The sequence below is a fragment of the Fonsecaea monophora genome (genome assembly GCF_001642475.1).
Source record: "Fonsecaea monophora strain CBS 269.37 chromosome Unknown Scaff2, whole genome shotgun sequence".
Taxonomy (NCBI): domain Eukaryota; kingdom Fungi; phylum Ascomycota; class Eurotiomycetes; order Chaetothyriales; family Herpotrichiellaceae; genus Fonsecaea; species Fonsecaea monophora.
The window spans coordinates 204,979-217,771 of NW_019173933.1; the positions used below are offsets into that span (position 1 = coordinate 204,979).

General features: G+C 51.4%; 4 protein-coding genes across 4 annotated transcripts; 2 read left to right on the plus strand and 2 right to left on the minus strand.

Annotated features, from left to right (window-relative positions):
- Positions 1 to 535: 535 nt before the first annotated feature.
- On the plus strand, positions 536 to 2,141 carry AYO21_00462 (hypothetical protein; the record flags this gene model as incomplete). The annotated part of the gene is made up of 2 exons (XM_022650452.1): positions 536 to 1,600; positions 1,701 to 2,141. 2 exons carry the CDS (start codon positions 536 to 538, stop codon positions 2,139 to 2,141), a joined length of 1,506 nt encoding a protein of 501 aa, XP_022517066.1.
- A 219-nt stretch (positions 2,142 to 2,360) lies between these two features.
- AYO21_00463 (hypothetical protein) lies at positions 2,361 to 5,812 on the minus strand (the record flags this gene model as incomplete). Its single annotated transcript, XM_022650453.1, has 5 exons — positions 2,361 to 3,432; positions 3,488 to 3,603; positions 3,707 to 5,304; positions 5,392 to 5,540; positions 5,613 to 5,812. 5 exons carry the CDS (start codon positions 5,810 to 5,812, stop codon positions 2,361 to 2,363), a joined length of 3,135 nt encoding a protein of 1,044 aa, XP_022517067.1.
- Positions 5,813 to 6,625: 813 nt separating this feature from the next.
- Positions 6,626 to 7,207, plus strand: AYO21_00464 (hypothetical protein; the record flags this gene model as incomplete). The annotated part of the gene is made up of 1 exon (XM_022650454.1): positions 6,626 to 7,207. One exon carries the CDS (start codon positions 6,626 to 6,628, stop codon positions 7,205 to 7,207), a length of 582 nt encoding a protein of 193 aa, XP_022517068.1.
- Positions 7,208 to 7,812: 605 nt separating this feature from the next.
- On the minus strand, positions 7,813 to 9,821 carry AYO21_00465 (hypothetical protein; the record flags this gene model as incomplete). The annotated part of the gene is made up of 4 exons (XM_022650455.1): positions 7,813 to 9,118; positions 9,172 to 9,296; positions 9,348 to 9,575; positions 9,666 to 9,821. The coding sequence occupies 4 exons, from the start codon at positions 9,819 to 9,821 to the stop codon at positions 7,813 to 7,815; spliced, it is 1,815 nt and encodes a 604-aa protein (XP_022517069.1).
- Between the last annotated feature and the right edge of the window lie 2,972 nt (positions 9,822 to 12,793).

A 12,793-nucleotide genomic window follows, 5' to 3' on the forward strand; every position in this document is an offset into this window, starting at 1 on the left:
GCACATCTAGGGCTTCGGAAAATTACCCAAAAGGGCAAGGTAGAGAGGGTGTTGGGATCGTTCATAATCAGAGATAGGGGGTTCTGCACCGCCAACGTTAGGCTCCAGGTGTATGACGGTGGGGAGTTTACGGTGCATACCTTGTCACTATCCTCGGATTGGGGGTTCGGCTCCCCATGAAGAAGCGATGTGCCCGGCTCCCCAAGCCTCAGATGATGCGCATGCATAATCCCCGTTGTGGGGAGAATGCCCCGGGAAACAGTCGTGGGGAGGCGGAGGACAGGGAGGACAAACCCGGCAGACAGGGCCTCGAGGACGCCCGAGGAAATGCTTGATGGCAGACGGACTAAAGTCCAGCCAACATTGTACTCGTTGCGTTCGTTTCCCAAATATGCTTCTCGAAGCGCGGACGAAGCTTCACGTCTTGTGACATCCGTCTTTTATTTTTATTTCTGTTTCTAAGCCTTGCTCCCACTATATTTGCACTTGCGCCTACAAACTTTTTCAGATTCAAACCACGATGAATAAGGTCAACATGTCTCTGTTGAACCTCGAAGCAAAATTCCCACTGACGGAACATCCTGCGCAGGGTGTTTACCTATTGGCCTTCAGCTCCCTTGTCCTTTACACGATCGGCTACGTCGTATACCAAATCTGGTTCCATCCCCTCGCAAAGTTTCCTGGGCCATTCTGGGGCAAGCTGACGGAATGGAATACCATCTTGGCCTCAGTCCGTGGCGAGTCAACTCGCACCCGTCATGCCTGGTCGACCAAATACGGCGACGTCGTTCGCATTGGACCCAATGAGCTCCTGTTCGGCGACATTGCATCCGTCAAAGATATTTACGGACAATCGTCGAATCCTTGCCTCAAAGACCCGGGCTTTTACGGTGCCTTTACCGTGACAGGTGCGACAAATGTCTTCAACGCTCTGGATCGTGAGGACCACGCCCGCATTCGACGTCTCTTGTCTCATGCCTTTGCCATGAGCGAGATCAAAAAGACACAGAGTAGATTGATTCCAATCATGGAGCGAGCTCTCGAAATCATCGAATCGTCTCCTCAACCGGTCAACGTGTACAACCCCTTCAATCATATGTTCCTGGACATTATCAGTGAATTGGCCTTCGACAAGTGTTTCAACAACCTCCAAGGCGAGTACATACAGGAGGCCAAGGACGCGGACGCAGTGCAGAACATCTCGGCGTTGAGGGGCATGTTTCCATTTGTCGAGTGGCTGCCAACGACATACGTGCAGGAGGCGGTCAAGGCCCGACCGCGTCTGATCCAGTTCGCACGATCGCGCATCCAGGACTTCCGGGCCCGCTTGGAGGTTGGCGCCGTCAAGGAGGGCTCGCTCCTCAAGCGGGTCGTCGAAACCACGGACGAGAAGATCACTAAACCTCTGACCGATCTCGAACTCATGGAGAATGCCATCCTCTTCATTCAAGCCGGGAGCGAAACGTCGCTCAGCACCCTTTTGTACCTGCTCTACGAAGTCGACACCCATCCGGACATCAAAGCCCGGCTTGTCAAAGAAATCCGCGACGCGGTACCCAACAAACACGCCTTTCCACTCTTCGAGACGGTGGAGCAGCTGGTAAGTGCCTCGCGCGCGTTGTTCTGTGGTCACAAATGTTTTTGAGAGAGAAAATGGACTGACCCTTTCTTCTTCTTCTGCGTCTTCTTCTTCTTCACAGCCTCTGCTAAATAACGTCCTGGAAGAAACCCTACGACTTCGGGGCCCCATCCCCGTGAACCTGCCGCGAATATCTCCCGGCAAGGTCATCGGCAACACCTACGTGCCCGCGGGCACACGAGTCTGCAACCTGGCGTACACGACACACCGCAACGAAGGCATCTTCCCGGACGCCGAATCATTTGTGCCTGATCGGTGGAGTAATGCCACTCCCGAGATGAAGCTCGCCTTCCGGCCCTTCAGTACTGGTCCACGCAACTGTATTGGCCTCCACCTTGCCCGCCTGCAGCTATTACTGGTCGTCTCGGCCTTGTATGCGCGATACGACATACAACTGGACGAGTCCACGACCCCAGACTTGATGGTTTCTAACGACCGCGGAATCATGAGTCCGCATGCCAAAACGGTCAAATTTCACGTCAAGCGGAGGACAGACATCTAGGTCTGGCGGACATTGCACATAATTGAAAGTTAACTACAGACAGAATCAGATCAAATATGACCATTGAATTTGATGACGCTGACAAGCCTTGATCTACGATGTGCTCTCACACAGCCGTGTCATTTCAGCCTGTGCTTGCCTCTGTAGACATTTCCAGTATTCCTCGTGTGCATCATCATGCATCGCTCACAGCAGACAAGCCAGATCTTCCGAGCCTGGTTAGTGCCATAATTTGGCCAAGTGTTCCAGTTTCTGTTTGACGCCAGTTGCAAACCACGAGCTGCCCGGTCCGCCGTCGACGGCGGCGATACACAGCGCTAGAACCGTAGAAGGACTGTCGAATTTTGCCGATGTTCCATCCGACTTGGTTAAACGAGGATCTCCTCTGTTGTATTTGAGGAACTGTATCGTGCGGGGGTCTTTGGACAAGACTTGGTCGATTTGGATTGGCTCTTGCTGTTTGATCGAGTCTAAACCAGGATGCGGCTGGGCAGGCTGGGAAGGCCCGAACGTATAAGAAAGACTATAGATCCATAGAACAATAGTGACCCGGTATATTGCCGCAGCCCACCAAACAGGGCGTGCATTAGGAGGCATATCACGAACCAGTCGTAAAATCTGGCCACAGTGGAAAAGCGCCTCAGGGACTGCGTAGATCCATCGTTCCGCTGTGTATGGGGTCCGGGAAGAGGTCCAGTCTGGCCGACATCCTCTGGCAAATGCTTCCATTTCTTTGAACGAAGTATGAACGTCAAGGCTGATGAGGTGGTATAGGATGTAGTTAGCTTCCGTCATGCGTTGTTGCCTTCCACCAACTGGCACGCACATTTCCGTGAGAGACCACCACCTCTGTAGGAGATTCTGAATCTCCTCAACTCGGATAAGGGATGATGTTCGGGTCATAGTCTTGGAAACCGTAACTGAAATTCCCGAGTCGGAAAAGATGTTCAGAAGTTGACAATATTGTTGAATAAGCGTTTGTATCGGATACAGCAGAAGCCGGAGTCGTAGCGGCGTTATGGCCAGGCCAGATTGATTAAGGTCATTGTCGAGGAAGAGCTGGAATAGAAGTCGAAGAGAATGCTTGGGGCGTTGAGAGAGAGCTTCAGAGCAAGTCTGGATAACTCCATCCTCGTGGTCAAGGACTTGTTTCCACTCCTCTGAATTACGTGCTAGCCACAGCTCGTCTTTATCAGGAAGTGGTGCTTCCAGTTCAGCGACGGAGAACTTGGTTGGGTGCCCGTGAAAAAGGCACAATTCCTGGTCGGCTAGAACCCAATCATAAGCAAGTCTGCCGTGTTGACTGCGGTTAGTTTCTTTCTCATGGACGAGAGACAGGGTCATACCTATTCCGGCTCTCGAATTTTATCCACGCCTTCCAAAGCGCGTCCAGGTCCTGTTCGGTCACACCCGTTGGCGTTGCCACGGTTTGCTGTGCGAGATACCGAGAGTTCCGCAACATCTAAGAAGGCAAAGTCAGCATCCACCAATTCCCGGTAATCGGAGAACGATGCTCAGGTCATTCAAGCCTTGCGAAACAGACAAAGAGCAAAGCGCGAACATACCGCAATGTACATTGATCGATGGCCTTCCCCGATGTCCATCTGCCACTTATCTCCGCTCCAAGCGGCTTGAACGATGAATAGCAGGGCGCATTTGAGGATCAGCTCGCTGGTGGACAAACTATTATGCTTCTCCAGAATGTCAGAGAGTGCGATCCGCGAGACCTCGGTAAGTCCAGCGGCAAAGCGTATGGACCTGCTCGCCGAATCCATCATGGCGCCAGACGCTATCATCAACAGCAACATCAGCGTTGCTGCTTGCTCGTTCTCGTCATCAACGAGTTGATTCGGATCGAAATGTCTCGCCGGAATGAGCGGGTAAAAGGGATCAGTAAACTGGACATAGTTGTACAAAAATCGTTCGATGCTTGCTGGAGGTGGTAAAAGAATAAAAGTTGAAGATGTAAACCATCCACCAGCAGTCTGCGAAGCAAAGGTACGCGGAGTATAACCAAAGCCATGCATGTCTAGGGCTCTTCGAAAAAAGCTTTGAATGATAGCAGACATCTTCTCTCGAGTCATCAAGGACACTGGAGTTCTCTGAAAATCGTCAGTCATATCAAATGCTTGCCCATCAGGAGCTCCGTCCGCCCCATGCCAGGAGTCTCCATTTTTCGAGAGTCGCTCGAGGTAAACCAGATTATCTTTCGCCCTTGTTGGGGCAATCGACAAGTCGAATGGGCAGCATTGTAGCATGGTCCAGTGATGGACGTCTTTCGGAAAATCGACAGTAGTCCTATTATCGATTGGCGAGTCTTGGGCTGGGCTTAAAACGAGTGGGGACGTGGTTGGGACTGACAGGCCTGCTGCCGGCCATGCCATGGTCGACGGCTTGTCGGGGCTTTCGTGAGCATGTTTGTGAGTGGCTGCTAAGGATTGTTCCGGTAGCTCAGAGGAACCCGACTCGACCTGTGTTTTCGCCACTGGAAGGTAGGAAGGCACGAAGGGCTGCGAGTCGGCCCAACGCGTAAACATGGTGGTAGAAGGATCATGCTGGTCCTTCACGGAAGTATGGTCCGAGTAATGATTACCCTGCTGTTGTAACTTAGGCTCCTTGGACTGTTGTTTTGAGAAAGAATCTTGCTTTGCTGTGGTATTCGAGTGCGTCGACAAGAGATGTGGACTGTCTGGTATTGAGCCAAACATGCCCATCAACGATTCCCAATCCTCGTTCGCGTGTAGTGTAAACATGGTGTAGCCTCCAGATAGGTTGTTCTGTGGGTCCATCTGTAGACTTGAGTCAATGTCCATCAAGTCGAGTGGCACCTGGGGGTCGGCTATCGTCAGGCTATGCATGAATGAATCATCAGGATCTTCCATTTGCTGCTTCATAGTACTGCGGGAGATGAGTGCTTGGTCTTTAGAGCCTGCACTCTGGTCGGCCATGTCATGGGTCGCAGGCTGTGGAGGGGAGTGAGATTCTGTTGGTATTGTGCTCATCTCGCCCTGGTTGTCACTTCCCGAGGCGCTGAGCGCGTCGTTGGAATCCGCAGGCTCGCTATCGGCTTGGTGCTGATTTGACAGATGATCTGGCGCGTCTGAACCGGGTTTCGTGGTGGTCGTGGTCGTGGTGCCATTTGGGCCGGTCGACGCGGGTACAACTGGCTTCGATCGTGGGCGACGCGGCTTACGTGGCCGTGTCATGCAGTTCATCCCTTTCGCTACGCATCGAGCACATGGCTTCTTACCGTCACACTTGATCTTTGTTTTGGCACAGTTGACGCAAGCGGGACCATTTCGTAGTCTCAATTCGGATGGTGTTTTTGAACCGACATTTGCTTTATCTTTATCTCTAGCGCCAGCCTGATGGACCATGGAGTGTTTTCTTAAGAGATCACTGACGACATGAGTATATGTGTACCGAGGTATGCTGCCATGATTCCACACAGCATGACTTCGGGCTACTTACTTCCTTGTGAATGTCAATTTGCAGACATGGCATTCGAAAGGGCGGACATTGGTGTCTGTTCCAGCAAGCATTAGCCGCAAGATCATGTGAATGGGAGTGACATCGGCCAGAAGCTTACGCGTGAAGATATGGCGCTGGAGATGCTCGTGTCGACTAAAGCCTCGTCCACAGTATGTGCAGAATAGCGGCAAATCTGCCATGACGAATATGGAGCTAAACCTCTTTCACGGATACAACGGATTGCTTCCACGAACGAAGTGATGAGCATAAAACAATTGCTGTAAACTGTTTTTTGGGCGCGGGGACAACATGAAAATTTTAGACCGATGTCGAGGAGTAGAGTCACCCGGCTTTGGCAAGAGCACATTGGCCGCTTGCGCAGTAACCTCGGGGCTCTTCTTGCGGCGTCCTACTCTAGTTTGAGATTCGAAATGAGTCGCAGCGGGTCAAGCATTGCGAATCAAATGCTGGGGTTGTGCCCCGAGTCTGGATCGTGGGGACGCGGGGTGCTGAGGTTCTCGACGCCAGCTATACCATGTTGGGAATTTCCCGGTCCAGTCCACAAACGCCTCCCTTGGCCGGCGTACAGCTCAATTGAGGTTACAACGTATCAAAAGTGGTCTTCTGCAAAAGCTTGCGGCGCCTCTGTGGATTGAGTCTTTTTCACCGCGGGAGGAGGGTGGCGTGTGACAGGTTCTTCCATTCTTTCCAGGTGGAGAAGTCGGCATCTTGAAGATCTTGCTTCGATACATTGTTCTGCCCCCGGTATTCCCGGGGGCTGCCGTTTTCTCTAGAAGGAAGTTCTGTCGCGGGCAGTGCGCCTTGGCGTCGTCTGACCGGAGTGAAGCCTCGTTGCTTCGACATCTCCGATATAGGTGACCAGGGGTTTCGTTGAGAACAATATATATATGCTTTGACACAATCCGCTTTTTCATGGCCACTAGAATTTTCCATCTCAACACAGTACGACATCATATAAAACTCCTTGTGACCCAAGATTATTTCTACCAATCATGACGAAAATCACCGCCGAGGGACCGATTAAGAGCCCTTCGAGGCTTTGCCATGTTGTGCTTCGAACGAAGCCTGAAAATTATCGAGCAATGGTGGACTGGTATTTGGTCTTCCTTGGGGGAAGAGTAGTCTGGGGCAACGAAAAACTTAGTTTCATCTCGTACGACGATGAACACCATAGAATTGCCATTACGGGCTTCGATGGCGCTGTACCCCGTGTGGCCGACGCGGCACACTCATGTGGAATGGCCCATGTCGCCTTCGCCTACGACACTCTCGAGGACCTGATGACTATCTACCTCCAACGCAAGAAGTTGGGCATCCTTCCTTCGTGGTGCGTCAACCACGGCCCCACTACCAGCCTATACTACGCCGACCCGGATGGAAATGAAGTCGAGTCCCAGGTGGACAACTACGACACCAATGAGGAAGCCACGGCCTTTATGGAGGGCCCCGAGTTTACCATGAATCCTATGGGAGTCGACTTTGTCCCTGAGGAACTCATTAAGCGGCTGGAGGCCGGAGAACCCGAGAAGGATCTTAAAAGGCGGCCAAAGAGCGGTCCCCGGATGGTGAGGTGAAGCGAAGCGGGTCAGAGGTAGAGATCGCCCGAGACCATGGGTGATGAAAACCATTGATGGATGGTGATTCTACGCAGCGCATTCTCGGACTGCTCGGTTTGTTGTTCAACTGACATGAGGTTTCATCCACGCTCTGCCAGAAGTATCATAACCTCGTCATGGTCGCGATCATGTCTGCCTCTAATACAAATCTCATGTAAAGCGGAAAAGATTGATCAATCAAAACAACAATAAAATTGTTATATCACAGTATCCCTCCATAGCTTGATCCAAGTCATCAAGGAGTGCTAGAGCACAATGTTCCCAGGCGGAGTACCACAACGAAATGAAAAAGCCACGGCACTCGAGTTATTTCACGAGCTAAGTTGATGGCCTAAAGGCTTCAAGAGATTAAAGGTGTAGAATTGCGCATCCAGCAGGCCACTGAATGACTATGCTTGTAACTTTGCTGCACTCCAATACTGAGGCATGGCTACCCAGCGATCAGATATCGAGTTCTAGTGGCTTCGATTTGGGCCGTTTGGTCTTAATTTCTCGCCTCAATGAAACATTGAGAACCATAGCTCGGTGTTGAAACGTGAACTCCTTTAATCGCGCAGAAGCATTTACTCCCTGGGTTCAATAGGCGCGGCCTTTTCAGAGTTTTTATGCTCCGCCGTCTGCTCATTGTCATGTCCATGATGATCAAGCACGGTCTTGCGCATGTGAACGGCGACATGGTTGGTGAGATACTTAGACGGGTCGTTGAGGACCGCTGCGCAAGCGATGGCAATGACTCCGAATGGAATGGTGGCGTAGAAGACTTGTTTGAAGGCATAGCCGTATGCCTCTTTAAAGGCTTGTTGCACAGCAGCTACCACTTCTGGAGTAATATCTGGTACAGCTTCTAGGACGCCTGGAACACCCGCGCCATCCTCCAGAACAGCTGGGATCAGTGTCTCCAGCCCTGAAGTAGCGAATCCATTTGCAGTAGCAGCGTTGGTAATGCGAGGAGCGAGTTGTCCATCAAGAACTGAGTTAAGAATCGTGCTGAAGATGGCGTTGCCGACGCTGCCACCAGCACACCGGAAAGTACCGATGAGGCCCATGGCGATGCCCAGATGTTTCTGTTTGACGTTAAGACCGGCAGCAATATAGGCCAAGCCCGTGATTCCGGAGAATGGGGTTTGCCCGAAGCAAAGGAAGGCCATCCATGCAGATTTGTTGCGCGGGACCGCGACTGCGTACAGGGCCACAAAAAGGGTCTGGGACACTAACAGTGCGATCATCTGATATTTGATATACCCAATCTTGTGGACTAAGGCAGGGATCAGTGAAGCTGTGACGTTCAGCATAAATCCATAGGGGAGGGCGATGAGCCCTATTTCCATCGGGTCGTGGCTGAACATGTACAGCGAAGCTTGAGGTCCTAGCCCTGCCATGGCGACGAAAATCATTCCTGCGACAAAGATAATGACCAGGTAGGCGGTGTAGTCGCGAAAGTCTCGCATGAGCTCCCATGGAAAGAGCGGGGCTTTGGCCAGGGTGAAATCATACACCAAACAAGCCGTCAAGGCCACGAAGCCAATGATGATCGGTGCAATAACCGAAGCACTGGCCCAGGCGTGACCGGATTGCCCTGTCCAGCTGAAACCGAGAAGGAAGACAGTCAATCCGCCGGCGTAGAGTATGGCTCCAATCCAGTCTAGCTCCAGAAATTCCTTCCAGCGGGATTTTTCATAATCCTCCTGAGGACGCGTGGGTGGAAAGTAGAATACTGCAATCCCGACCAAGCTGATTACATTGTAGATGATGGCGATGTAGTAGATCCAACGCCAGGAAGCATGCTCAGTGAGTAGGTTGGCGAAAATCACTGCGGCGGTGCCCCATGGGATATTGATGGGTAGTTCCGTCCAAGCCATACCGATACCCCTGTTCTTTGGATTCAGCTCTGTCAGTTTGCCTAGGAGTTACAAATTTCTTACCGATATTTGTTCGGTAGGAGCTCTTGGATACCTGCAACCGCGGTCCAAGACACACCGCACCCAACTCCAATCAAGGTCTCAGCGGGCACCAGGGTAACAGTTTTGTGAGCAGTGACGGCGACGATCTGTCGTCAAATGAGCTGGGGGTAGACCAGATCGGGGAAGACAGGACATACTGAACCAATAATGCAAAAAAGTTGCGAAGAGAGAACGATCCATCGACGGCCGAAGATGTCGCTCAATGCACCGGCGATTGAGAAGGACACTGATGCAGCGATGGACCATCCTCCAACCATCCAGACTATGGGAGTAAGGTCCCCGAGTTCAGTTCCGATCTGCACCAGGACCGACGACATCATGAGAAAGCCCATGGCTACGGGGCCGACGAAAGAGAGGCCAAGAAACTATTCATTCGGTAAGTGACAGCTCGAGCTCGTAGTCACGACTGGAGTGGACTTTGGCTGCGTCGAGCAATGGAAAGAAAGACAACTCACAAATACAGCGAGGATAACGGACCACTCGACGCGTGGCGCCTCCTCGGGATTGTCTTCCAATGCGAGACGGTGAGGGTCTTCGTCGATTTCCTGTACATGGCCTTCGAGATGTTGGATTTGAGTAAGATGCAGCTCTTGCTTTTGGTCGGGAGCCATGGCTGGTGCGTTTCTTCCGAATAGATTAGGAAGCTGGACCTTTCTTTGCGATTGCCGTCTTCCTCGCTTGTGACCACTCCATGAAAGTACAACTCTTCGACGTGTCTCTTATATAGTTCCATACTCCTCCCGCCCCATGGGGGCTTTTCTCCCCGCTCCATTACAAATTTCATAAATACTCCGGGGTGTGGACTCAGCGGAGAGGTAAAGAGCGATGAATTGGCTGCTATGTTCTCGGAATAATGTTGATCCGCGTATAAAGACTCCCTGGTGGTTACAAGTCAACATGCCTAGTCTCTGCCCAGAGTTTGGCGAAATTACCTAGGTAGAGAAGGGAAACGGGCCGGAGACCCCTGGAACTTCCCCAATTCGTGATTCCCCGTGAGATAACAGCCCGGGCGAAGTACTCGGTACTCTTAGCAACGAGCTCGTAAAGTCCAGTCCATCGCAAATTCGAATTCGCCGGTATTCGGGTGCCTGCAGCAGTCGATAGAATTGGAATGGTGCGAAGATGGGGGCTATAAATACCTACTTAACTACGTCACCTCAGCCTCTTTACTAAAACGTTAGGAATGGGGAGGACAGCTAAAGGCTGCAGTGTAAGTTAAGTCCGAGGAGGAATTAGAAGCGCTTTAAGTATAAGCCATTAGCTTAGGGCTCTACATCAGAATCATACACGACGCCGGAAGGACATAAATTGCGGCTGGCAGCGCTGTAGTTTTGGGTGTTCTCGGGCCCAAAAGCGTAGTTGACCAAGTCACTAGTCACTTGAAGCTGCTGTGAGGGAAGGTTGATGGAGAACATCAGTGCGAAAGCTGTTGCTGGAACCCCGAACGAAGCATGAGCCCGCGTGACACAAGTCTTAAAACATATCGGTCCTTTCAGCATAAAAGTTGCCCTCAAACACTAAACCCGCAAGAGTAAAGAATTGAGCAGCTCCTAGGAATTGAGGCTATGACGACACGAGATGTACGTCTCCCTGGTTCCCTTCTCACTGCTTCTATAAACCACCTCGATCATTTTGTGCCTGACCAAGGCATCTTCAAAAATAGTGAAGGATCAGGTCCAGCACCGACGAACGCGTCTCAGCATTCATCACCCTCTTCTTCATCCAATGAGCAGCTTCGCGAAGCTAGACCACATAAGAAATCCTGTCTTTTTGATAGCGAACGACCATCCCGGCTCCTTTGGGTTCACCCTCCTCGATTCAATTCTATTCGCTCTCGAATAGTTCTGTCGTTTATCGCGCAGGGCGTTCTCGGTTCAGGCCCTCCAGTCTATGCCATGGGCCCACTTCCACCTCCGCCTCCATCGAAAACACCTCTCTCCTGGGCAGAGCGTGGTGTTCAATGTCGGTTGGAGATACGTCAGTGATTAGGACTAAAGAACATGGTAGTGGTTAGTAGTTTCTTTGGTGGATGTCAGCAATAGCGCCATAAGCACTTCAGCTCAGCTTGACAACAAATCAAGGCTGGTATGCCGTGGACTCTTGCTAAGACCCTTTGGTCAAAGGGTTTCTTGGAATTGCTGGAAGATGTTGGGAACGAAGGATTTTGAGTTATGATGCTGCTGACAATCATACCCTTCCCCAGCACAGCAGACGCATGCTTGTGGCTCAGGCCAACAAGCAACAAGTTTGAGAAGAGAATGCCACCTGTGCTTTCTTTCTTGATAAAGCCTCGGCACACCTCGCATGAGTCCAGGAGGAAACTGACGACCAATCACTAGGTTTGAGTTGTTCCTCGCTGTGTTTGCTGGATCTCGGATTTTGCGGTCCGTTTATTCTCCTGTTTGTTCGCTTCAGCCATGTACGTCGCACGCTCTGACATTCTCGAAGATCCTATCAGCGACACTGACCATGTCTCCATTCTTCCACGCCAGTTTCTGTCCAACCTGCATCCTATGGTCTGAGGCTTGTTGCCGATTGCCAAAATTGTTTTCAACCCGACATACCTTGATGTAGGTTGGTGGGAATCCATTCTCACAAATCATCAGCACTTGACTGGTCTCCCCTTTGCTGTCTTCTGGTATCTCACCCGGTGGGCATTTTCTACAATGCTCAATTCTCAAAGGAACCTCCCGCCTGTCTTGCCAGTAGCGACTGACCAGCTACACACTTGGGATCGTTGTGGGACATGCAAGAGCTTGTCACGATTTGAGATGGGAGCTTCACTCGCCAGCATTACTAGCACGACCGGGCGAACACCGATCAGATATATATGCGAGAAGGTGTGAACGTCCTCAACTCACACCTTTTTTAGAATCGCAGATGGGGATGGAAGCAGAGATTGCCTGGCGAAGCGTGACTGGCGTTCTGGTCAATGGCCGAAGGGAGAACTCGACTGTTCATGTACGCGTTGATTGAACTGTGAGGAGGGTCGAAGAGATGGAGTGTTTGTCCTGGTGAACCAGGGTGCGCAGCAGATTCACTTGTCCAGGCCTACCTACCCTTTTCCGATTCCAGTCCATCTTCACGTCCATCCGCCAAGTCTGATGAAGAGTGACTCTCCCTTCAGGAAACGGAAAAGACCAGAATAAAGATTACACTCGCACAATCCTGGTCGGCATTCCAGAGGATGTTACCTGCCTGGGTGGGCAAACAAATGAACGTGGAATTGCTAATGATTGACTGACCTTCTCGCTGCGTATACCCTGCGGATGTCCTGGCGCTGGGACTTGCAGTGGAATACAGAGAAACCCCGAATTTTAGACAAGGCCTCGAGTTCGAAACCGACGGGTTTCGCTCTTGCGCTGGGTTAAGACATGTTTCCTCTGCCTTGGAAGGTTATAGGTCACCTGGCCAGTGCCCACCATCCATCTGGGATTCTATATCTTGGCGAGGATCCTATTGATTTAAAAAACGGCCTCTTCTACTATCATGGCGGGTGTGGGCGCAGGGTGGGTGATGGGCAAAGTAGAAGAGGATCAGTTTCTTAGCGACCGCGCCTGACTTAGGTTGGGCCAATGTCTAA